This window comes from Aquarana catesbeiana, linkage group LG04, assembly GCF_042186555.1.
Source record: "Aquarana catesbeiana isolate 2022-GZ linkage group LG04, ASM4218655v1, whole genome shotgun sequence".
In the NCBI taxonomy this organism is placed as follows: Eukaryota; Metazoa; Chordata; class Amphibia; order Anura; family Ranidae; genus Aquarana; species Aquarana catesbeiana.
Window position 1 is genome coordinate 94,428,763 of NC_133327.1, and position 26,297 is coordinate 94,455,059.

The window sequence follows — 26,297 nt, forward strand, 5'->3', positions numbered from 1 at the left end:
ATATTAATGGGGAGGGCTTCTGTCTTGGCAGCAATGATTTTGTAACCTGAGATACCACTAAAAGCTGTTAGAATCTTGTGGAGCGAGGGCAGGGATGTGTGTGGGTGTGTAAGCGTCAGGAGGACGTCGTCTGCGAAAAGGGATATTTTGTATTCTCTATGTCGCAAGAATACTCCAGTAACATTGGGATTATCGCGTATGGCAGCAGCCAGGGGCTCTAAGCTGAGGACAAACAATAAGGGTGACAGGGAGCACCCCTGCCTGGTACCATTACTGAGGGGGAAAGTAGGAGATATGTGAGATGATAGTTGTACCTGGGAGGTGGTATGGGAATATAAGGATCGGAGGGCTTGAATAAAAGGTCTAGAGGAACTGTATTTTGCCAGAATTGCAAACATTAAGGGCCAACTGAGACGATCGAATGCTTTCTGATCATCTAGACTCAGTATCAGGGCAGGAGTTTTTGTTCTAGTTAATAGATCAATAAGGTCTATTATACGCCTAGTGTTATCCCCTGCATGTCTTGTAGGGACGAAACCCACTTGATCTTTATGTATTAGTGATCGTAATAATTCCGAGAGTCTGTTTGCCAATATTTTTGTGAAGATTTTATAATCCGAATTTAATAGGGCAATAGGGCGATAGTTATCAGGAATAGACGGGTCTTTGCCTGTTTTGGGTATAACTGTGATGTGTGCATGCAAAAACTGAGAGTGAGGCAGAGTACCTTTGAGCAGGGCGGAAAATAAATTTAACATGTGTGGAGCTAAAGTTGGGAGATATTTTTTGTAGTATGAATAGGCTTTGTGTGAAGGAAGTAATCTAATCACATCCGCTAATTCCTCAGCGGTGATTGGAGAATTAAGTGAGGATTGCTGCTCTTGAGATATCTGTGGGAATTGTAAGGATGATATGAAGGTATCGAACTTCTCTTGTGTAAACTGGGTCAATGGGTCTGAGCTTAGGCAATTGTAAAGTCTGTTGTAGAAGTCTCCAAAAACCTTTGACATGGTCTGGGAGGAGTAAGTAGGCGTGCCGTCGGGTTGTACTATATGGTCAGGGATAGATAGGGAAGTGTGTGGCTTTAACTTATGGACTAGCATCCTATGAGGCTTATCTGCATATTCATAAAACCTCTGTTTTGACCATAGCATGGCCCTAGAGATTTTTAAGGCCATGTGGTAGTCCTGAAATGAGCATCAAACATTATCTTAACAAGGCACAATAGTATAGCTAACCCCATTATATATGATCTGCAAGGTAACATATGTGAGCATATCTCATACCTTAAGAAGACAGTGATTGTATATTCATTAACATGGTGATGAAACCAAACCAGAAACAGATACAAAAACAGGTCAAAAAGAGACCTGATAAAAAATTAAAAAAAAAAAAACGAAAAAAATTGAAACAAGTGTTTTGAAATCCTGAAGGAAAAAAGTCCTTCAGGGAACCAAGGCATGAAACCTTGGACATGTAGAGGAACATGACGGCCAGCTAGGACGACGGACTGTGGCCCACTCCTTTAGGAAAAAGCCGGCTTTGGACAGTTAACAGTTAGCAATGATCAAAACATAACACCAATGACTGGAACTACAATGGGGGCTAAAATGAGAGCAGAAGCCTTCTAAAATGTAAAAACATGTGTGTGAAAAAATAGACAAAAAAGATTAGAAACTGGGCTTACTGATCATTGCAAAAGACGGAAGAGATATAGGGGAGAACTCTCCCCGCAGATACCTGAGGAAATCAGCCGAGAACCCGGGTATCTGGGAACCAAAGACGAGGAGGTACAGAACAAGACAGCCTTGGAGCCTCAGGTGGGGGGTCTAGGCAGGTTGGAGCGTTGTGGTGTAGAGAAAGCCTTCTGTTGTCTATGACGTACTGGTGTCCAAATTGCTGCGGGAGCCTGAATGGGCTTGGAGGCCAAAGCAGGCAAAGGGAGCTGGAGCTCTTCTTCTGGAACAGGTGGCAGACCCAAGTTTCGAGTGAAGGCCTCGCATTCATGAAGATCTCTGATGGAGTATTGCGTGCCATCTTTTGGATGCTGAGAGCCGAAATGGGAATCCCCATCTGTAGAGGACTTGATGCAGTTGGAGGTGAGCTGTGGGCGAAGATTGCGTTTTTTGCCGGGGTGATGGGGGAGAGATCGCTAAAGATCTGGATCTTGGAGCCCTTGAAATCGATGCAATTCTTGTTGCATGTAGCTGCTGTTAAGGCTTCCTTACTGTCATTATAGTGAAAACGAACTATTATGTCTCTCAGATTGGATCCAGGAGGAGGTTTGGGAGCCAGAGATCTGTGGGCCCTATCCAAGCACCAATCAATGTTGGGTATATGTGGAGCCAGCATGACAAAAAGATTAAGTAGGTATGCCCCTAGCTCTTTATCATTACCTGTTTCAGGGACCCCCCCCGAATTCGCACATTCGAGCGACGTTCCCTATTCTCCAAATCTTCTTGTTGAAGTTGTATTTGGGAAACTGTGTGTTTAAGAAATACATTTTCTTCCTCCAGCGCATGAATATATTGTACAGTCTCATCAAATTTAGTTTCCAAGGTGGCAGTGCGCTCTCCAAGCTGATCGATCTCCCCCCTGAGCTCTTGAGCAATCTTCCCAACCTCCTTGGCTATATTGCATGTCAAATCCTGTAGAAGTGTCTGCAGTTTCAGGTCTAAGACTGCTACCATGACTGCTTCGGCGGGATTCGTCTGCTGGTGAGTATTTCCCGTGTGAAAGATACCTGGTGCGGAGGCTAAGAGGTCCGCGGCATCAGTTGGTTCTGTGGGCGTATTTGAGGCCGGGGATTGCGACCTATACGGGAATCACTCCATGTTTTGTGCAGACCGTGATGTTGCTGGCGATACAAAACTTTGATAGCTGTTCTTCTGAAATCCTACTTTGCCCATGTAGTGCCTGGGGGTGTCCAGGGGCAGCTGGTAATGATCCTGTGGTAATGAGAGCTTTTGAAATGGTACAGGATCCCTTAGGAAAGGAGCGGGGGCTGGAGAGAATCTAAAGCATGTCCTTCATTGGTGCTAAGCATATCTACATCCCCCTATGTTGCGCTTTGGGGGCGCAATTGGGTTAACTAGAGTCTTAAGGGGGGGTGCCCCTTTAAGAGCCTGCTGATGATACAGTAGAAAGTAAACTGCAAGTATAGCAACAAAGCGACTGCAGTTGGTATATTAGTTAACTTCTACCTTCTTGGGGCCAGGGATTTCCACACAGGCTATGGGGATGGCTTCTATAGAGTGCTGTACCTGGGTGAGGAGGGTGAGACTGACTCCAATGGCCTCAGAATGGCTGTGGATCGGTAATGTAGGAGGCCAGCTGTCAGGGGATCTCAGGCAGGCTTCCATCAGTACCCAGATCCTTTGCCCCTTTCAGGTATACTGGCACTGCAGGAGGAGGACGGGCGTCTATTCAATCCATGGACCCCGTAACTCCAGGCCGGGGAATGCTGGAGGATCCAAAGGCCTACAGGCCGCAAGATGGCGGGGGGCCGCAGTCTTGTATAATCGGCCGATAGAAAACACACAGGCGGGCCCTCGCGGGTACACAGTCCAGTGGTTACCTCTGTGGATGCAGGCCTGGTCCGGATGAACCCCCTTTAGTCCTGCGATCCTCGGTACCCCAGGCCGGGGATGATGTAGGCCTCGCGGGCCGCAAGATGGCAGAGACTACCTGCGCTGTTGAGCTGGTCGCGGGTCCGATGGACGGACAGATCGCTGGCTGGGCGCTTCACCTCAGGCTGTGGCAGGGGCGAGGAAGGTCCATGAATCGGTGAGTGAGTGGGGGAGGCTCTGTAGGTTTCAAGATGGCGGCAGGCCCGGGCTGTGTGGAGCGGGCCGCGGGAGGCTGCGATCAGCCAGCTGGGCCTCTCAATACTGGCTGAGATGGGACCAGGAGCTGTCCGGGGGTCCCTAGGACAAAGTTGGTGACTCTCCCAGCTTTTTTGCAGCTAGGATGTTGAAGGATAGCAGTCGAGTCTGTAGAACTCTGTATCCACATGTCCTCCTCGTCTCGCTGCCGGAAACACCCCCCCCCCCAAACAAGATCTTTTATGCCAACATTAATGGCAGCACCCTAATCCATTGATACTCTTAATAGCCTGGCTATTGAATTGACCTGACCAGAGGTGCAGGGAGGCTCATCGAGGTGGTTCAGACCTTGGCAAAGACTACAAGACCATGAATGCTACAAAGGAGGATATGAAGGAAGTTTGTTCTGTTTACTCAGCAAAGTTTTCTCTCCTGTGTCTCCAGACATTTTTACAATTGGCGCTTGAGGTTGGTCTGGCATACAATGCCATTAAATAAATGCCTAATGCAGGCCGTAATCCATATACAACCACTAAGGAATTTCTTGTTCCCTTCATGGGACCTAGGCTTGGTTTGCTCTAATAGCTTTATTTCTATTGCGGTCCCTAGTGGTAAAACTAGTTCCTCTGACAGCAGTTGCTTCAGACAGAAGGATGTTGGAGGTTGCAGCACTTTCCTGCCAGATCCCTTTTGTGTCTTTTTTAGTGATACTACGTCCATCTCCAAGTGGTATCCAGTCCCTCCAAGCATTCACATGGAGTTACTGAGTATACAGCAGGAAGAGTTCAGGTCTTTACACAAGTTTCTAACAGTGTGCATGCAAAGATCAAAGACATGAGGGAAGTGGACAATCCTTTTCATTCCCCTGTCAGGTTCTTGAGTCATCTTCTATTGGTTCACCAGGGTAATTAGATTGGCATGCAGGAAGTTGGCCTTTCTGCTCAGGAACAGGGACAAGCTCCTTCGAATTGAGGGGTGGCAGCCTTTGGGGCAGTTATGACAGGATGTCAGTGAAGAGTATATGAGAGATGGCTAGCCCTTCTTTCAACTTTACAAGCTAGGCGTGCAGTCGGCAAGTTCTGCAAAGTTTGGGACGAGACATATAAATTATTTTTGTCTTTAGCAGCTTTTCTGCGATTGTCAATGTTTCTTTTCATGTGTTCTCTCCCATCCATTTATTCAGCTAGTTAAATCTCATTGTGTGCTGACGTGAGGTATGGCCAGGAATATGGAAAATTGTTATCAAATATTTACCGTAATTTTCCTTTCCTGGCCTATCCTCACGTCAGCACAGGACTCCCTCCCAGGTGGCCTGTCGCAAGCTAGATTATCGAACACGTCAGTGGGGGAGGGGCTGTGTTTTATTCAGCTAGGAAAAGGTGGTCATGTGGGCGCCAGATGAGACGTTAACCCATTGTGTGCGAACGTGAGGATAGGCCAGGAAAGGAAAATTACGGTAAGTATTTGATAACAATTTTCCATAATACCTTTTGTGGCCCCCAACGAATCCCAGAGCGCCGCTCAGGACTAAGGATGAGCTTGGGCTTGTTATTTGGATATACCGTATTTATCGGCGTATAACACGCACCTTCACTTTAAAGTGGTTGTAAACCCACGTGGGGGGGAGGGAACTAACACCTGCAAGACAAAGGCATAATTAGCTAGTATGCATAGCATGCTAGCTCATTATGCAATACTCATCTGAGATCGAAGCCCCCGCTGCGGTGCCCTTACACAGCACCGTCGGGCGAGATTTCTCCCCGGAGTTATCGCGGCTACGGCTCTGTGATTGACCGGAGCCGCGATGACGTCACCCCCCGGGCATGCGCATGGGAGCCACCAGTAACGGAACACTTACTGAAGCAAACGGCGCGTATGTGCCATTGCTTCAGTGCGCATGTGCCGATGCCCATCTGCAGCCTCGGAGGGGACAGGGAGGGGGGCGGGACGAACACCAAAAGATTACGTACAGGAGAATCTCCTGTTTACTCGGCGGCCTCTTTAATACAAAGTCCCGCCTTCTATGATAGAGTAGTCGTCCAATGGCAGCCCAGGAGATGGGATTTCCTATTACAGATGCCGCAGAGTAAACAGGAAATTCTCCTGTATGTACTCAGACGGCGCTCGTCCCACCCCCTTTGAGGAAGGACCGTTAAATACGATATATATTGGGGCCACAAAAGATATACTGTATATATCCAAATCACCAGGGGGGCCATATTAAACCAGAACGCGGGCCGCGATTGGCCCACGGGCCAGACTTTGAACATGCCTGGTTTAGGCCGATGTATTATCTTCTACATATTTTTGGTAAAAAGAAACAAAAAAATGCAATAAGCATATATTGATTGGTTTGTGCAAAAGTTATAGCGTCTACAAAATAGGGGATAGATTTATGGCATTATTATTTGATTTATTATTATATATTTTTTACTAGTAATGACTGCGATCTGCAATTTTTTTTTTGGGACTGCGACATTGCAGCGGACAGATCGGACACTTTTGACACTTTTTTGGGACCATTGACATTAATACAGCGATCAGAGCTAAAAATAGCCACTGATTACTGTATATATGTCACTGGCAGGGAAGGGGTTAACACTAGAAGGCGATCAAGGGTTTAAATATGTCCCCTCATGTGTGTTCTAACTGTGGGGGGATTGAACTGCCTGGAAGAGGAGACCAATCGCTGTTCCTAATCTATAGGAGCAGCAGATCTCTCTCTCCTCCCCTGACAGAATGGAGATCTGTCTGTTTGCATTGACAGATCTCCGTTCTGTCTCTGTCAGGAGTGATTGCGCGTGGCCGGCGGCATTGCGACCGCCAATCACGTGCATTGGCACCGGTGATGCACCCCCTAGAGCTCTTAAAGTGGCCGACGTACCATGATGGCGATTCGCCCAGGGGAGCCAACCTGCCGCAGTATAACTGCGATGGCTGGTCCTTAAGTGGTTAATTACCACCTTAATCAGCCACAGAACCTGTGTAATTAATGTGTTTTGGTTTAAAGGGATGAGGTGGCAATCCTATACCCCACGCACACCAAATATAACTACCACATCCTCCCCCACACTAAGTGCAAGTATATATCTTGCTCCTTGTCTCCAGACAGGCAACGCCTGTATAACACTCCATCTCTGATTTGCAACAGGTCCCACTCTCAGTTCAGAGTCTTCACTCCCTTTATGGGGCTTTTCAGCATCCTGCTTGTTCAAAGCCTGCAGCACCAAATGACCCAATGGGTCCAGCTCCTGGTCTCTCTTCAAATCTCTCTTTGTCAGTTGGGGTAAGCCTTCTCCTCTCACCTGTGTCAATCCACAGTAGTGTCTTGGTATCCCAGATGGGTGAACCCCAATGTTTTCAGCAAAAATTCCTCCTTTCATCTTCTGGTCCAGGCCCTGACACAAGGCTCGCACTCCTTCAATTACATAAGTCCATCCCTCTATGTCTTCCTCCTTCCTATGAGGCCTGCGGGACAAGGCATCTGCATCTTGGTTCCAAACTCCGGGCCGGTACTTCAGACTAAAATGAAACCCTGCCAAAGTTGCTAACCACCTGTGTCCCGTGGCATCCAGTTTTGCCGAGGTTAAGATGTAAGTTAAAGGATTGTTGTCAGTCTTGACAATGAACTCAGCTTCATACAAATAGTCTCTCAACTTATCCAGCACAGTCCACTTGAGTGCCAAAAATTCCAATTTGTGGACGGGGTAATTCTTCTCCGATGGGGTAGGGCTCCTACTCACATAGGCCACCGGTCTCAGTCCTCCATTTTGTTCCTGACATAGTACTCCTCCCAATCCTTCTTGTAACGAGCCCCTGCTCGCTCGATTCCACTCTCCCGACACTCCTCTGCAGCTATTGAATGAGATTGCAGATCACACCGTCTGATGGTTCGGTCATCTGATGCTCCGGGAATCGAACTACAGCTATGTGCCGTTCGAATCCAGTTGTGATAGCTCAGAACAAACACCAGGCAGGCTGTATGTAAGTTCAAACAGGAATCTCACTTTTATTGATACACACAACACACTTTTATACACAGCAGTTTGAACACCCCGCCCCCAACAACCACTTTCCTATTGGTCAATTGTAAAGTACACTCTAGTCTTCACTCAGGTCCTCTTGTCCATGCAAATGAGGACTTGAAACAGGGTCAGCAGAGAGTGGTCCGATAGCTTGAATAGGAGGACTGATATGTGTAATGACACAGAGAAGCCCCAGGGGGTAATTAAAGTACATAAACAAATGGTCAAACACAGAACAATGCCTTCCTTCCAGACCATGGAGCCGTCTGGAGGGGGTTAGCCTTAAGACAGGGCAGAAGACCCACCACTGTGTAATAGAATCAAAGGAGAACTACTTCAGTATTCCAAGCTTCATGACAATCCAGTATTCCAAGGTTCATGACACTTCTCTATTAGCGTCCACATACAACTCATAGGGCAGGCCAGGGTCAGCGTAGGCCAAAACTGGGGCCTCTGTGAGACCCTTCTTCAACTGCAAAACCCTTTTTCACATGGAGAGGGCCATTGGCTTTGGACGGACTCTCCTTTCTTGTGAGCACCACTCTTCTTGGGTCTGACTCCATCTTCTCTTTATCCCGTGATCGCTTGCAACAGCTCATTAAGGGGCCAAGCAATCTTAGCAAAATTGGCCACAAATCGTTGGTAATAGGAGCAGAGTCCTAGGAAAGATCTCAACTCCGTTACAGTTCTTAGTCTGGGCCAGGTGGTGACAGCCTCCAGATTTTGTGGATCTGTGGTGACTCCTCCTGCAGAGACAACATGGCCCAAATAGGTGACAGAGGTTCTGTAGAACTGACATTTTTCCAGTGACAACATCAGAACTTCCTCGTGGAGGCGGGAGAATACCTTTTCCAGTCGAGTTTCGTGCTCTTCCAGTGTCTTCCCAAACACAATGCTGTCATCCAAATACACCAGTACTTCTACAAGATTCGTGTCTCCTACTGTCCTTTCCATCAAACGTTGAAAGGTTCCAGGAGCCCCCGACAAGCCCTGAGACATCAGACTGAACTTGTAAAATCCTAATGGGCATATGAGTGCCGTCTTCTCCTGATCTTCCGTGTGCATAGGAATCTGATAATACCCGCTTTTCAAGTCAAGCACGCTAAACCACTTACCTCCAGTAAGGCACTGCAAAGCATCTTCGATATGGGGTGTGGTGTACTGGTCCGGGATGAAGCGCCGATTTAGTGTCCAGTAGTCAATACACATATGTAACAACCCATTCTTCTTCCTTACTACCACAATGGGGGATGCATAGGGACTCCGAGATTCCTGAATGACTCCTGACCTTTTCAACTCTGCCAGCTGCTCTCTTAAGCCTTCCAGGTCACTATGAGGTATTCTCCTGGCCTGCTGTTGGGGACTTCTTGCACATCCCACATCAAAATCGTCTTTGGAAAACAGCTTCTCCCATCTCATCAGATGAGACTTTATCCTTGCCTGCCAGGCAGGGTACAAGACCTTCACACATCGCTGAAACTCCATCTGTAACTGTTGGCTATTCTTCAAATCCTTGGCTTCTTCGGGGAGTACAGGGGTGGCGGCACTCACCTGCCCCACCAGCATACAGGCTCCCAATGTAATAGGCTGATCAGTCACATTCCTCAAGCAGATGGGCACTTTCCTTCCGGTTCTGGACAGGTCTCGGGTAGGAACCAGCTCAGAGACCATTTCTAGTCCAGGCTCCCTTGCTTGGTCATCCGTCTTCAGCACCACAAAGGGGCCCGGTTGGTCCCAAATCAACTTGATGGTGGCCTTCACATGAGCAACTTCCCCGGCTGTAGTACCCTCTCTTTGGTCACCAACTTCCTCCACCGTCCCACTCCTCCTTTAGGGGCCTTCTTCTCTCTTGCCACTCGCTGACAAGCTTTCAGTAACTGCGGGTGAATCTTGTTCTTGGTGGATCCATCTTCACTCAGCACTGATGATAACAGTCTTCTCACTACGTCAGTATTGGTTCCCACCAATATGGAATTTCGCCCGGCCCCAGGTGGTCTGGGATACACGACAGCCAAGGTGTCGAAAGCCTCTTCTTTTCTAACAGCTGCTGGCCCAAAGGATATCTGGATAGGGATGTAGCCATCATATGGACATCTAGCAGTTCCAATTCCCCAGATCTCGAGCTCTTCCAGCTTGCATAAAGGAATGTGGCTCAGGTGTTTGTCATAGAAATCCCGGTATAATAACGTGACCTGGGCCCCTGTGTCTAGTAAAGCTTTGGCATAGACGCCTTCTATTTGTACAGGCACAATTGGGGGCGGCCCCACTAACTTTTCTGGGAAACTGGTAGCAGTATCCTGAGTGCGGCTAAGATTCCTTTCCTTTAATGCACTCTGTGGGGACCTAACAGTGACCCTAGATGGTGTCGCCAGACCAATTTTGTTTCGGCCAGACTGACAAAATTTCTTAGGGGTGTTCTGGTAGGACCCGACTGTGGCCGTAGGTGATGGTAAAGCATTGACTTTCTGCACCTGGCTCCCTGACCCGGGTTACTTGACTGTGAGGATGACCAGAGTGATCGGGCAACTCTTCCCTTCTGCAGCCTTGTTCTGGCCCTTCTCTTCCTTTGTTTCCTGGAGCTCTGTTTCTCATCGGGGTTCTCAGTTGGCTCCCTCACTAAGACCCCCTGGAGTTTCCAGCCGGCTGGTCTTTCAGCAATTTCTGTAATATCTTCACCAACTCCTCCAACAGTTCAGTATTAACTTCCTTTTGTGGACACCACACTTTCTAGCATTTCCGAATGCCCGTCCGCTCAGCCTGAGCTTTGACCTGGGCTTCCATCACATGTAACAAAGCTGGTTGTACCTGTTCTTGAACTTGAGCTCCACTTTCTAATGACATGACAGAAGTAACTTTTGGGGTGGATTGCACTACAGAGGTCTTAGTGCGCTCCCCACACTCAGACTCTTCATCCACCACGCCTGGCATCCACCTGAACTGATTGTGCGACTATCTTCTCACTCTTCTGGGGTGTCTTTACTGCAAGTCGAGCCTCCTAATTCTTTTCATCCAGGAGAGCCTCCTCTTCTCTCACTAACCCCATCGACTCTGGGTAAGAAGGGGCCTCTCGGGTACCCTTCAAGAGCAATTGGAGCACGATAGGATGGTTTGGCCTGGCACCTTGTAGGATGCGATCCAATAGGACTCTGTCCGACTCCCGGGGGTCGATACCTTTTTTAAAGATGATCTGGTGCAGAATTTGATCCACCGGGCAATATATTCAGACAACTTCTCTCCCCTCCACTGGTGGGTATGCTCAGACTTGCACATCAGATCAGGTAGCTTCTCTACCCTTCCATAAACTGCATAGAGAGCCTCGATATAGTCCATGGCCTCACAATCCAGTTTTCCCCTCTTTAAGCATCTGATGACATGCGCTGCTGGACTGCGGAGACTCTCGCTGATACTCTGTCTTTCCACTGTTCCCGACACATTCAACTCCTCTAGGGCTTGCATAGCCTGATCCAGCTATCAAATTCTTCTTCCCCATCAGGTCTGGGGACACGGCCTGAGAAGGTCAGTAACTTCCGATATCCCTGATTGGCGGACTTGTTGTGACTCTGTATCAGGCTGTCAACTAGGAGACTCATGTCTAGATAGAATGAAGCAGGAGGCATCCCCGCCATTGGGCTTCCTGCTGCTGGACCGGTTGCATTTAGACTACCGACAGTTGGACTGCATGCAACAGGGCTCCCTGGTGGTGACCCAGGGGACTTCTCACCAGTCTCCTCCGGCAGCTGTACTGGGATCACTTGGCCATCCAAGCCTTCAGCTAGGCTCATAACCTTCTTCTGGAACTCCGCCGGAATACTCTCTTTCCATTCTAGAAGGACATAGGTACACTCTTCCTCCAAGTCATGTTTCAGGTCCAAGAGGTAGGACCCCTGTTCTGGGACAGCCTTTCTCATCAACTGCCGTACCTCTCTTAAAAACACCGGACTTCTGGTAGCCTCAGAACCGTAGTTTGTTCCAACCAGCTCCCATACTCCTGGCTCCACTCGGCAGTGGCTGAGTCCATGATTTATTCCACCCTGGACACATCAACTGATCTGCTCGGGTACCCCAGATGGAATATCTCGGTGGGACCTCCAAATGTAGCAGTACCCCCATGGGGGCTGCTGATTGACTCTATACCCCACTGGCTACCCCGACTCTGCAGATCCTCTCTTACCACTGACACCCAGGGGTCCATTCTGCAATGTGGTGTTAGCAATAAGAAACTTGCACGATATCACTGAACCACTCAGAAAGATTTACTGAGATAAGTAATGGAACACAATGAAAAGCATGAATGAACAAGTTATGATTGGCAACAGTTATCACTTAACGCACATATACAGAACATATAACCTCATATTAACCTGAAAGGGGTATATGTGAACAGGAGCACAGAAAAGATAGGTACATAATATCTTCAAGACATATATTAAATACCTTCCCGCTGAGGTCTCAACACACAGACCAAAATGCAGTATGTATTCTTTACATTCAAAAACACAGTGTATAGTCTAGCATATACTCAATGGCTCCCCCTAGGCTATATTTCGGAGTTCAACTTATAAGTAGAGCAGCAATGCTTGGTAAAAGAGGAAGATGATGAAAGTTTTTTCAACACCGGATATCTTCAGCTAGCCTGATGTTTAAACTGCAGTATTTGTAATCCACAAAGACAAAGGGAAAGAAAAGAACAAACAATATGCTGATGACTGCTTAACTGAAGAAATATCACCACGTGTAGATTCCTCCTTACGTGTGAGTGCAATACAGTACTGACCTTACAGCGCAGGGGGAAAAGACAAAGCCCCAAAGTTCAGCTGTATGATGCCTGTGAAGAAGTAGATTCACTTCCGTGGAACTACAAGTCTCACCAGCAACAACAAGTCTCACCTGTAAAAGAACACACTCAGCAATACTGTACTCTTTACTGGAATGGGCAGGTGCCCTCTCACCACAATGGACTCCAATGGCTGTGAGGCTCCATCCAGAATCCCCTTCTGGTGTCTCCTCTGGTGAAGATGAAGCCACTGTGCCGTGCTGCAACTCCCGATGGGCTGAAGTGCAGGGGCTTCCAGTTGCTCTGAAGCGCAGGCCAGTTCACTTGCTAGGATAGCAAGGCTGTACTCCGAGATCCCTCAGAGGTGGGCGATCCAGCTCTTCGCTGTATAGGCCACAGTCTCTCACTCCTGGTTACACATAGACCTCCTGCTGGCAGGTGTTGAATGGCTTCCAGAGAGGCTGAAAGCAGGCTGCGCCTGTCCTTTATCCTTCCTCCCAGCAGGCAGTTCTGCGTGCTTTGCCTTGTCTGTCCCGTAGTTCAGAGCTGATTCAGCTAACAGAGTCACTTCCTCCTCCAAACTACATCTCCCACAATACTTTGCAATCCTTCTCAATGAGTAAAGAAAATGCTAAAAGAGTTTGAGTTTGACTCCTAGAGGGAGTCAAACTCATTTGAAACAACAACAAACTGTTCAACTATAATAACTATAGTAGCAAACCCTTGGCTACACATACATATCTGGTCATGCTTGTTTTACAGGATACCAACACCTGATATCCTGACAGACAGCATTGTTGTGTACACCCATGTTATGACATCAAAGAATTTTCAGTTACATCCAATCACTTTTGTGAGAAAGATATGATTGTGCTCTGGACCAATTATATATTCCTCATGATGGTGAATGGGAGTAACTGGTTTAAAGAACTGGACGCCAGACACCAGTAGAGAGCATTCACAGAAAGGGGGATATATTAAGAAGTGTTCACCTCCTAGGATTGGTAATATAAGATATATGAAATATATTGTTGGCTGGTTGAAATATATTTGGTTTCTGATGCATATTATGACATGCTGGGTCTTACTATGTTGATTGAATTTATGCATTTTGATGGCTTTTTCATGTAGAACACCAACAGCCCAGCAGCAAAGAACAGATCCTCTGCTGGAAGTACATCTTGTGCTATCTGAGGGGCTTCTTTTTCATCATACAACCACCTTGGGAGCAAAGCTGAGACCCTCTTTGCATGAAACACCATCTCTTACATGCCTGTCTTCTCTTTTACAGTTTGTTGCATTCTTCATTAATTGGGCTTGTAACTCAGAGAGAATGAATAGCTTTAGCTTTGACTTTAGCTTTCTTGAGGAAGGATTTACTGCCCGGGACATCCTGGAACAGAAAATCAATGCTGTTTCCTTCTCTGTAAGTATCTCAAGTAATGTTGTATAGAGGCTTGGTTGCAGATGTAATGACTGTTGAAATATCTAACCTTAGTAAATGCCTTGGATTTTTCCAGGATGACAAGGATGCCTTTTATGTAGCTGATCTTGGTGACATTGTAAAGAAACATATCCAGTGGAATAAATTACTTCCACGTGTAACTCCATTTTATGCTGTTAAATGTAATGACAGCAAAGCCGTTGTGAAGACAATAGCCATTTTGGGGGCAGGATTTGATTGTGCCAGCAAGGTGTGTAATAGAACAGGAGCCAGGAGAAAAATCTATCTAAAGTTTTCTTTTATAAATGCCATATGTGTTCTAATATTTCCATTTCTCCTCAGGCTGAAATTCAGCTTGTCCAGAACATTGGTGTACAACCAGAGAGAATCATTTATGCCAACCCATGTAAACAAATTTCAGAGATAAAATATGCAGCAAGCTGTGGTGTTGGGAAGATGACATTTGATAGCGAGGGGGAACTAATGAAAGTGGCCAAGAATCACCCCAATGCCAAGTAAGGAACTAAATGATATAAATGCTTTATAAAACATTCTGTATATACCTGTGTAATATAATACAAATAAATGGCAGCTTAATCTATGGAAAACTTAAAGCTTTGTCTTTAGCATATGAAATGTTTAGAACCTATGCCACTACTTATGGTCTGTTTAGAAAGATTTACCTTAAAGTATTAAGTTCACCTTTTATCAGAAAAATGAATGAAAATGAGAACTAACAGCTTACATTCTCCACACCCCTCAGTCCCCGCTGCACTTACCTTTGTGGGTGATTATCTGTCAGTGCCCACACAGCTGGTGTAGTTGTTTGAGGATATGAAATCCCCCGCTCTCCCTCCCCCTAGGGATTCCAGGATGGATCAGTGTGATTCTGATTGGTCAGTGCTGGAACGTTAAAGCTTTGACCAATTAGAGTCGGTCTGGTCCGTCCCAGAAGCTCTACATAAAGGAGGGGGAAGAAGAGGGGGATTTCATATCTTCAGACTGCTACACCAGCTGTGTGGGCAGTGACAGCTAATCATCCACAAAGGTAAGTGCAGCGGGAACCAGGGGGTGTGGATGGTGTAGGATGTTTACCTTCCTTTTTTCTTTTTTTTTTAAAAAGGTGAACTTACACTTTAACTCCTGTCCTGTGTAAACCATCAGGAAGTGAGAGAATACATGATGTAAATACAGCTGTCACCAGAACACACTTCCCTGACATGTCCAAAATGACAAACATGTTTACTTTATAATGATTTTATTAAATTTTGCAGTAGTTGCTTTGGGAATGTCAATGTATACACTTATTTGGCACAGGCCTGATCTTCTGTGGTATGCTAGACTGTTATGTTGGCAAAGGAGCTCTGATTCCTACTGTATTAAAGTGTATTGTATTTGTACTGCCTACCCTCAAGTTGTAAAGCGCTACGTAAACTGTTGCACTATATAAATCCTGTATAATAATAATAATAATAATAATAAAAATGGCTGGAGAAATAGTACTAAATTCCTGAAGAATTTATGTTGTAACATAACGAGTCATATTTATTTTATTTGGATCAAAAGCCTAAAAGTGGGATGTTTAACAGTTTTTCTGTGGCTATAATGGAACAAGAAAAGTTCTCTGCCTTTGTTTTCAGGCTTGTTTTGCGTATAGTCACAGATGACTCCAAGGCTGAGTGTCCGCTAAGTATGAAGTTTGGTGCCACTCTTAAAACAAGCAGGTTGCTTCTGGAGCGTGCTAAAGAATTGAACATTGATGTCATTGGCGTAAGGTATGGATTTGTCCGGAAGTCCCTCTTTAATTTAACCACACACAGATAAAAAAATGTAAGCTATTAATATAAAATGGTAAGGTCCGATAATACTTTAGGACAGTGATGGTGAACCTTGGCACCTTCTCTTCTTCCGACACTTCTTATATAAAGGAGGGCGGGGCCACCCAGTGACCCCGCCCCCCTCTGATACACGGGGACTTGACGGGGACTTCCCTATGGCTTTCCCCGTGACGTCAGAGGGGGACGGGGTCACCCGTTGCGTAACTGGGTGACCCCACCCCCTCTGACGTCACGGGGAAACAGGGGTGGATTAATGCACAGGCTGGTCTAGGCTGCAGCCTAGGGCCCCACGTGTGCAAGGGCCCCCAATTGGCCATGATATTTTTATTAATTTATATATATTTATGTATATGTAAAATAAAAACCATGCCTGCGTGTTATACGAATACGCTGATAAATGTTTTTTTACCAACAGGGGGCGGGGATGGGGCGGTCCGCCCCGGGTGCCACCCATTGGGGGGGGGCAGGCCGGCTGTACCGCCTCTCCTGGCCCTGGGACAGCACTGCCAGCATACTTTAAAGTTGAGAAAACATTAGTGCCAGCCCTTTCTCATGCAAAGCTCCTCGTGTGTCACTCTCAATGTAAATGGAAGTCTCTTAATACCTCAATTAAAGCTGCTCTGTCTGGCCGCTCTCCTCCTCCCGCTCCACCTCCTTCCCGAGTGTAGCCTTTGATTGCAGGAGGAGAGCGGTCATGTGACCGTCAATGAAATAGCAGAGGAGAGCAGTCACATGACCGGGTCATGAAGAACGGCGTTAATTGAGGTATTTAGAAGCTTTGATTTGCAATGAGTGACAAAGGAGGAGCACTGTATAAGAAAGGGCTGGCAGTGATGTTTTCTCAACTTTAGAGTATTCTTTCCCAGGAGACTGGGGGTCTTTATAATGAAAGAGGCCTGTGTGATATGCAGGCAAAGGGGTCTGTGTACTATGCAGATGTGAGATGTCTGTGTACTGTGCAGGGAAAGGGGGCTGTGTTATGTGCAGGGGGTCTGTGTACTGTGCAGGGAAAGGGGGCTGTGTTATGTGCAGGGGGTCTGTGTACTGTGCAGAGGGTTGTGTACTGTGCAGGGAAAGGGGTCTGTGTACTGTGCAGGGGGGCTGTGTACTGTGCAGGGGGCTGTGGGAAGTTTTTTTTCCTGAAACTTCCCTCTTAATGTTAGGGTGCGTGTTATATGCACTCTGAAAATGAAACAAAGGCGCCACTCTAAGTGCAGTAAAAAACATGGAGTTTAAAAAAACTGTAAAAAAGGTACTCACAAAGGTACATAGTGAACAAGCATGTTGGCAAAAGCTGCCGGATATCCTGTGAGTGAGTCTGGTCCGTTTCCTGGATTGCAGTGGTGTCCGATGGACAGGCTGCGCCAATGGATGCTGGCACTTCCTGCCGTTGGAATGCACGGTGGGAACCAGCAGGATGACGTCACTTCCGGAAGCGGGCACGAATAGGCAACGCTTTTTTGGAGCTACGCTCCTTCCTCAGGCCTAACGCAGGCTGTGATTGGGCAGGATATACAGCCAGTGAGTGACACTGATAGGTTGACAAAACGCTCCGTGCATTGGATAATGCTGCGATTGTTCAGAACTATTCGGGAAACCATGAAACCATCCATCATCATTATTTCTTCAAACCCTTTTTTTCATCTTGCACATTCTTTATCCCCTCCTTTTTTCAGCATTACACACCTTCTTTGTTTTATGGGCCCACACAGCACTATCAAAAAGGTCTCCCCATCCATTTTTACATTGTTTTTATTCTACATATACATAAATATATATAAATTAATAAAAATATCACTTATGCCGGCCATACACGAATTTCGTAAGAATTTTCTTTCGAAAATCGTATGAAAGAATTTTCGTATGAATTTCGCACCATTAGTGGGCTGCAAAAACGGCCGATTTTTGTGCAGCAATCAAATTTTAGGAATCGGACATGTTGGAAATTTTTAGAAAAACAAACGATTTTCTAATCAATGATGGGAGAATCGTGCGAGAAATGTAATAAGAAAAGAAAATTTACGGAGAGAAAAGAAGATTCTCGGCCACGAAAATTCTTTTCTGTAGCGACATGCGGTAAAATTGAAGGCTTGGTCGGCCAAATTTCAAAAATCAATGATGGCATCATCGGATCACAAAAAAAAACGAACATTCTGATTTTGAAAAGAAAATTTGTTCGAAATTCGGCCGTGTATGGCCTGCATTAGAGTGGCACCTTTTGTTCATTTTCAGAGTGCTCAGAGGATTGCTTCTTTTTCTTCAACGAGGCTGCCTTACACAAGTGCTATTATTCCATGAACTTTATGGACATTATTATAGCCCTCATGGACATTATTACATTATTCTATTGGAATATTACACAGCGTTTCGATTGGTCTCTGTCAGGATGTTGTGATTTTGCCTCAGTTAAACAGGAGCTGCTGCAGACGTTTTTGGCCTAACTGTTGGTTTAGAAAGGTAAAATCTGTTACCAGCTTGCAGGTGTATTTTGAATGCTTTTTTCTGTGGCATTGCTGTTTATAGTAGGCTCATGTCTGAATGTGTTTGGGCTGTAGACCTGAGAGTTGCACTTGAGGCGTGTAATATAGGTCTACCCCTTTACACATGGCACTAAATAATTTATTTTCTAGTAAAGCATGCTTAGGAGGGGGCCACACAAAAAGTAGCCTAGGGGCCCATGACCATCTTAATCCTCCACTGCGGGGAAAGCCATAGGGAAGTCCCCGTCAAGTCCCCGTGCGGCAGAGGGGGCGGGTTCACCGGGTGGCCCCGCCCTCCATTATATAAGAAGTGTCATGAGAAGAGAAGCGTCACACAGCGGGAGCCTCCCATGGATGCGGAGCGGCCCAAGCACAAAGCGGGGAAGAAGACGCCGCGGAGGAAGATGCCGTCGAGAACACCAGAGCAAGAAGCAGAGGATCAGAGGAAGAACCAGAGGAAAAAGAAGATGGAGGAAGAAACCGAAGAAAGAAGGAAGAAGACCCGAAGAAGATGGAAAGAAGAAGACTTTAAAGGAATTTTCAAAAACTGTCATCTTTTGTCATTTTTAACATTTTTAACACTTTTTTGTGAAATGGTAGGGGTACTTTTATACCCCATTACCATTTCACACAGGGGGGGGGTGGGATCTGGGGGCACCCTTGTTAAAGGGGGCTTCCAGATTCCGATAAGCCCCCCGCCCGCAGACCCCCACAACCACCGGCCAGGGGTTGTGGGGATGAGGCCTTTGTCCTCATTAACATGGGCACAAGATGCTTTGGGGGCTACCTCAAAGCACCCTCCCAATGCTGAGGGCATGTGGCCTGGTATGGTTCAGGAAGAGAGGGGCACTCTCTCATCCCCCCTCTTTTCCTGCGGCCTGCTAGGTTGCATGCTCGGATAAGGTTCTGGTATGGATTTTTGGGGGGACCCCACGCCATCTTTTTTTTTTATTTTGGCGTGGGGTTCCCCTTAAAATCCACACCAGACCTGAAGCGCCTGGTATGGAATTTAGGGGGACCCCCACGCCATTTTATTTAAAAAAAAATTTTGTTCGGGGTATCCCTGTGGGGGAATCCCATGCCGTTTTTATGAATGAACTTTTATGTGTATTGTCGGACCAACAATTCATTAATAGCCGCGAGTAGTTTTAAATGTCTTTTTTTCCTTTGAAATGTCATTTTGTTGTCAGACTGTTCTAAACATGGGAAACATGCGCCCCTTTACAGGCATACTATAGACACCCCCCAGGTACGAAATTTAAAGGAATATTACACTTTTCTTGTTTCACTTTAAGCATTACTAAAATCACTGCTCCCGAAAAAACGTCAGTTTTTAAAACTTTTTTTTGCATTGATACATGTCCCCTGGGGCAGGACCCAGGTCCCCAAACACTTTTTATGACAATAACTTGCATATAAGCCTTTAAAATTAGCACTTTTGATTATTCATGTTCGAGTCCCATAGACTTCAACGGTGTTCGCGTGTTCGAACAAATTTTTTGCCTGTTCGCGTGTTCTGGTGCGAACCGAACAGGGGGGTGTTTGGCTCATCCCTACTTATGATATCCCTTTTCTTTATTTAGCTTCCATGTTGGCAGTGGCAGCAGAGATCCACAAACCTTTGTACAAGCTATATTTGATGCTCGCTGTGTCTTTGATATGGGAGCTGAACTTGGCTTCAACATTCACTTACTTGACATTGGTGGTGGCTTCCCTGGATCCAAGAATTTTATGCCTAAGTTTGAAGAGGTAAAAATGCTCTTTATTGTGATTCTTAGCTAGAGGCAAAATGGACTGATATTATTATTATTATTATTATTATTATTATTATTATTAATAATAATGATAGCTAAATGGCTAAGTATATGTTTGGAACTTAGAAACTGCTAACAGATTACAGGGTTTACTAAAGTAATTAACGGAAATGGAGAAATCCCTCAAGGGGTGGGACTATAGCGGCACTGGTAGATTAAAGTCAAAGAGGTAGTAAGAATTATAAAAATATCAAATTTTATTACAAACTGTACATATACAAAACATCAAGTGAAAATGGTGTATGACAACCATACATGAATATTGGAAAGATTTGATACAGACACACAGCCCCCGTCTCTTCAGACCGCATCCTGGGGGAATCTCTACGGGCCTGTTCCGTGTGTTCACATCGAGCTGGGTTTCAGGTCAGAACAACAGCCCTCGGATACATGTTCTTAAGCTTCACAATATGATTTATCACTCAAAATTTGGGAAAGTTGTATGTACTGTATATTGAAGACACATCCTGAAGGAGTCCCGAAACACGTTAGGTGTCTATCAAATCTTTCCAATATTCATGTACGGTTGTCATACACCATTTTCACTTGATGTTTTGTATATGTACAGTTTGTAATAAAATTTGATATTTTTATCATTCTTACTATCTCTTAAATTAAAGTCAACCAGTGCCGCTATAGTCCCACCCCTTGAGGGATTTCTCCATTTCCATTTATTAGGGATGATGGCACTCAACCACTGCAGCCAAATTCCACATTTGCTAAAGTAGATATGAACCATCTTCTTATTTTGTTCCATATATGTTGTAATTCTGTGGTCTGCGCTATTGTCAGGGCTGGGCTCAGCCCTTCCTTCTCTGAGCTGGCTGCTCAGCTGTCGGTTAATTGCCAGCTCCCATCTCTCTTCACAGTTACTCAGCTGTTGTTGATATCCTGTTCATTAGTTCTGCCTACTTAAGCCGTCCAGTCAAGAGGAGCTCTGCCTTCGCCAACATCACAAGAAACACCTCCTGCGTTCCTGTTTAAAGACTGACTTTGCTGACATCCCTTCTGGCTCTGGATCCTGCTTGCTGTTCCACTACTTTGATCCCTGACTTCTGGCTTGGCTGACTCTCCGTTCCGGTTACTGAACTTTGGCTATGTTTTGACTACGTTTGTTCTTTTTACTTTTATTATTAAACAAGTGTGATTTAAATATACTTCTGTCTCGGTCTGATTTCATGGTTTCTGACAATAGGCGAAGGCCATGAATTCAGAAGATGCAGTCAATCCACTTGTTTGTAATATTTTTTCCAGATTGGATGATATGGATCACCGCATGGATCAGTTTGCCATGGCGTTACAAACGCTCCTGAGTTGCACGGCTCACCTGCAATCTCCCACTGTGGCTGCCCCGATACAACCTATGTTGCAGGACGACCCTGCTGCTGCTCCAGCTTCTGTGCAGGCATCCGCCTTGAGTATTACCTCTATAAGAGGTATGTCTGGTTCCGCTCCACCTCCCCAGCAATTTGTGGCCAATCCAGTCCAATGCAGTGGGTTTCTCAACCAGGTTGAGATATACTTTGAGATGCTGCCCCAGGCATTTCCCACGGACAGAAGCAAAGTAGGTTTCGTGATATCTTTGCTTTCTGAGAGAGCCTTGGCCTGGGCAAACCCTCTATGGGAGATGCAAAAACCTGTTGTCTTGAGTTACCCTGAGTTTGTGGCTTCGTTTAAAAGGGTATCCTTGTGTAAACGAAATGGCATTTGCAAAGAGGCAGAGGGGTTTCTGCTTTTTGCATGGAGTAATTTTATCATGTTGAAGAAAATGAGTCTATATCAGTATGGTTATATTTACTTTAATTTGCCTCTTAAGCAACTTAAAGTGGCTATAAAGGATACATTTGTTCAATCAAAATAATAAACAAGATATGTTTACCTGCTCTGTGCCACTAGTTATGGGGGCACATGTGCAGACTCATTTCCAAGCCTGGCTGCGTGCATCCATAGACACACACAGCAGGGCTTGGCGCTGCCCCCCCACTCCCTCAAAGACATGCACAGTGCTGGATCGAGATAGGAAAGTATATAGGAAGGTGGTGGTGGTGGGGGTGTATGGGGAGGACATACAACCACTGGGACTTTTTTACCTTAATGCAGGGGATAAACTCAGTGCTCATTTTATTTAATTCTCTTTAGGTGACATCAGTGATAAATTCAGCGTTAGATACATATTTCCCTGCTAGCTCGGGTGTACACATTATTGCAGAGCCTGGGAGATACTATGTGGCATCAGCGTTTACACTGGCTGTCAATATTATCGCTAAGAAAGTCATGCTGACTGAACAGACGGGCTCTGATGGTATGTATTGCACGCTGATACAACTTGCTGGTGTCATCCTGAGCATGCTTTAAGTCTTATTGCTGTCTCCCATGCTCTTGTTTAATAGGTTAATTTTTTTTCTTCTTAGATGAAGATGATGCTTCCAAAAAAACACTCATGTACTACGTAAATGATGGCATCCATGGCTCCTTCAGCTTAATCTCAATGTCTAAGATGGAACTGTGTATAGTCAAAAAAAAGGTACGCTTTTAGAAGTGTAGAGTCCCCATGACCCCCAGCATCAGGGATGGCTGACATTTTAACTCAGGGTGCTGGTTCTTCGGAATGATGGGTGTGGACAGTTGCAGAAAAGATTGACACTAGTAACTTTTTGAATGGGAAAAAAAGTGAGTTTATTGCTCACAACTATAAAATATAGAAAGAGGGTTAGGGCACAGATCACACTAGGACAGTAGGTAGACAGATCAACAGACTCTGAAAACAAAACAGCCAGGTAGCCAGCAATGCAGAACAAGGGCCTTAGATCAACACCCAATGTTCTGTACCTACGTAGCAACAGCAGTCTCCTATAGCAACAAAAACCCACAACATCGTGCAGGGTTTCCATGGATGAGTTCCTCTTGACACTTTCCCAATCTCTCCACAGTCCCCGGCCATGAAGAGTAACCTGTTACTTCATCTCCGAACTCCATCCTTTTCCTCAAGCCTCCAGGCAACAAGAGGCTCTCTGGCAGAACCTCTCCCATGCCCCCAGGCAGCAAACAGGCTCTCTGGCAGAGCCTCAAGCACATGGCCAGGCCTTAGACTCCATGCCTCACCCAACGCAGCTGTACCTCACACATACACTCCAGACCAAGGTCTGGGTGGGAGGACTTCAATCACCTGATTTCCTCCAAATATATACTCTCTTTCAGCCTGCTCAGTGGCCTGGGACAACTACTGATTGGCTGAAAGAGATATGCATATTCATAACTCAGTCTCACTGCAGCACATCATACTAATGACAAGGGCACCAGTGCCACCTATTAACAGAAGGGTGGAAATACAGTTAAACCTGGCTTGGTCGAAAACTCAAATGATTACAAAGACTACAAGTCAGCCAGTTTAGTTACCACCCAGCACAGCTAAATTTACCAGTAGCCCCTGTTTAAGACAAATTGTGGAGTAAATGTAGCAAATTGTGGAGCAAGTCCTTAAACTCTTGGCACAAAGTAGGCACAAAGTAGGGGGATGTGGCGGTACCGATCCCGGATGGAGGGGTGTGTCCCCTGTATGAATAGGATGGTCAATGGCTTCAGTGAATCCATAATCTTCAGGGCTGGTGGCTAACACTAATAAAAGTGTTTTTCCAACAGCTGATGGAGCAGTCCCTGTTGAGGTCACATGCAGTAGAGACAGTAGACTGCATCTGCCTACAACCCTTTAGTCCAGTTAAATGTAAAACTAAAACATGGTAAAGGAAATAAGATTGGATATTCAGATTCCTGCATAAACTCAGAGACCTCTCCCTTTTTTTCAATTGCAGGAATCCAAATCAGAAGAGAGATTCTATTCTAGCAGCATTTGGGGACCAACTTGTGATGGGCAGGATTGCATTATTAAACAATGTGACCTACCAGAGATGCAGGTGGGGGACTGGATACTGTTTAAGAACATGGGTGCCTACACCGTGGTTGCATCTTCTGCTTTCAATGGATTTCAGCGACCAACTCTCTCTTACGTTATGTCAAGAGCACACTGGTAAGAAAAGTCACGCTCTAAAGAGACTATTAGAGGAAAGCTGGTATGGGAGTATTGATTTGAAAATGTCTTTTCTTTCCTCATAGGAAATTAATGCATACTATCCAAGAACATGGTATTGTTCCTGAGGTGCCGGAGCTGAATGATGTCCATGTTTCCTGTGTCACAAGGAATAGATTAGAGCTGATTTCCATTGATTGTATTGTGTAGTTGTCATTGTCCAGTGTATTTAATGTTAGTAGTTATAATTAGCACAAAACGACCAACGCAGCCCAGGTCGGTTGACCACTATATACCTCGCACACTCATTTAATGCAGGTGCCAGCCCAGCTCATAAAACATCCTGGCTTTGAGTGCTTAGACAGGCGTGATACACATTACCCTTCAGCCCCCCCACTGCTGTTTCTGTGCTGTTGCTGGTCATTTTAAGAATATGCTAAAATAAAGGTGGCTTTTATGATCAGAGTGCAGCTATCTGGATTATCCTTCCTTGTTATAGTTATTAGCAGTTATTATGCTTGGATTCAGTTTTAGGACTGTTTTCACTTAGATTTAGGCTCTAAATGTTGAGCTCAAAACATGCCTGTAATCATCCTAATGTGCATGGGCACATAGGGGTTGATTCACTAAAGCCGCGCACCGTCAGAGGTGCATGGCGAGGCGCAATGCACATTTCCACATTTATGCCATTGTGCGCCTGTAACAGATCAAACCCTCCATTTGCTATTGCGGTCTCAGCGCACGGGAGAATGCAATCTGTATGCCTATATGGAAATGGCGCATGGCATCTCCTATTTAATATTAACAGAAGATGGAGATGCAAATATTATGGGGTGATGTGAGGAAGTTAAGTAACAACTGCCCAAGTAACAGACATGCCCAAAATAGAATGAGAAAGTAACTTTTGCAGGGATAACCTGCTGCGCCTGGAAGTACGTTTAGAAGCACGTGAGGTTCATGTAAGCATTGTGCATGCGCAAGTGGCTCTTGCGCGCATTCACATGAGATTTTACATTGAGGGCCCGAAATCTTAGTAAATGTTAGTCAACATAAATGCAGTTGCATGCATAGTAAAGACGCTCCTCTAATCTTAATAGAAATGCGTAACTCAGACTAATTTTTTTTAAGCCGATTCACCTTTATCTTTTTTTTTTCCTGAGATTTGCACCAAGGTCATATGATGAGCATGTTACGGCACCAACATGTGACATTTACATTTGTTCAAATTATGTAAAAAAAAAAAACCTGCTCCTGTAGCTCCTTTTTTAAGGCCTAAAAGGGCATGGGTTCCCCCATCTAATCCATATGATTTCCTTTGACTGGCTGTTGGTTTTAACCTCTTCAGCCCCGGAAGGATTTACCCCCTTCCTGATCAGAGCATTTTTTGCGATTCGGCACTGCATCGCTTAGGCTGACAATTGCGCGGTCGTGCGACATTGTACCCAAACAAAATTGACATAATTTTTTTTTCCTCACAAATAGCGCTTTCTTTTGGTGGTATTTGATCACCTCTGCAGTTTATATTTTTTGCACTATAAACAAAAAAAGCGACAATTTGGAAAAAAAAAGCCAAATTTTTTTTACTTTTTGCTATAATAAATATCCCCAAAATAACATATAAAAAAACTATATTCTTCCACAGTTTAGGCCAATATGTATTCTTCTACATATTTTTGGTAAAAAAAAATCGTAATAAGTGTATATTGATTGGCTTGCGCAAAAGTTATAGCGTCTACAAAATAAAGGATAGATTTATGGCACTTTTGGCAATCTTTTGGGACCATTGACATTTATTTGCAAAGTCCAGGAATCCAAGTAGAGAGAGAGTATCACCGCTCCAGGTGGGTCAGATCAAGGTAAAAGGCATCTCCTTCAGTCTAGAAGTCCAGGTATTGGCAATGCTATGGCAGTTAGACATCAAAGAAATTCTGGACAGCCGTACTCCAAAGATATTTGCCTTTATTCAATAAGGTGTCATCCAAAATACAGGTCACAGCAAAGTGGAACAAAGCTTACGCATTTCGCACTACAAGGAGTGCTTAGTCATAGCTAACAATCACAAAAATCAAAGTGA

General features: G+C 45.3%; 1 protein-coding gene across 1 annotated transcript; it reads left to right on the top strand.

The window, feature by feature from the left end:
- Nucleotides 1-13,585: 13,585 nt before the first annotated feature.
- Nucleotides 13,586-24,545, top strand: LOC141139367 (ornithine decarboxylase 1-like). The gene is made up of 10 exons (XM_073625387.1): nucleotides 13,586-13,627; nucleotides 13,915-14,049; nucleotides 14,144-14,317; nucleotides 14,410-14,582; nucleotides 15,708-15,842; nucleotides 19,969-20,134; nucleotides 22,339-22,501; nucleotides 22,611-22,723; nucleotides 24,009-24,223; nucleotides 24,310-24,545. The coding sequence occupies exons 2-10, from the start codon at nucleotides 13,957-13,959 to the stop codon at nucleotides 24,431-24,433; spliced, it is 1,356 nt and encodes a 451-aa protein (XP_073481488.1). The 5' UTR covers nucleotides 13,586-13,627; nucleotides 13,915-13,956; the 3' UTR covers nucleotides 24,434-24,545.
- The last annotated feature ends 1,752 nt before the right edge of the window (nucleotides 24,546-26,297 follow it).

What these genes read in the sequence shown, in the direction of transcription:
- LOC141139367 (XM_073625387.1), top strand. Translation starts at nt 13,957, where the DNA reads ATGAATAGCTTTAGCTTTGACTTTAGCTTTCTTGAGGAAGGATTTACT. An exon ending in TCAATGCTGTTTCCTTCTCT is followed by an intron (nt 14,050 to 14,143) that starts GTAAGTATCTCA and finishes GGATTTTTCCAG; the next exon opens with GATGACAAGGATGCCTTTTA. An exon ending in TGTGTATAGTCAAAAAAAAG is followed by an intron (nt 22,724 to 24,008) that starts GTACGCTTTTAG and finishes TTTCAATTGCAG; the next exon opens with GAATCCAAATCAGAAGAGAG.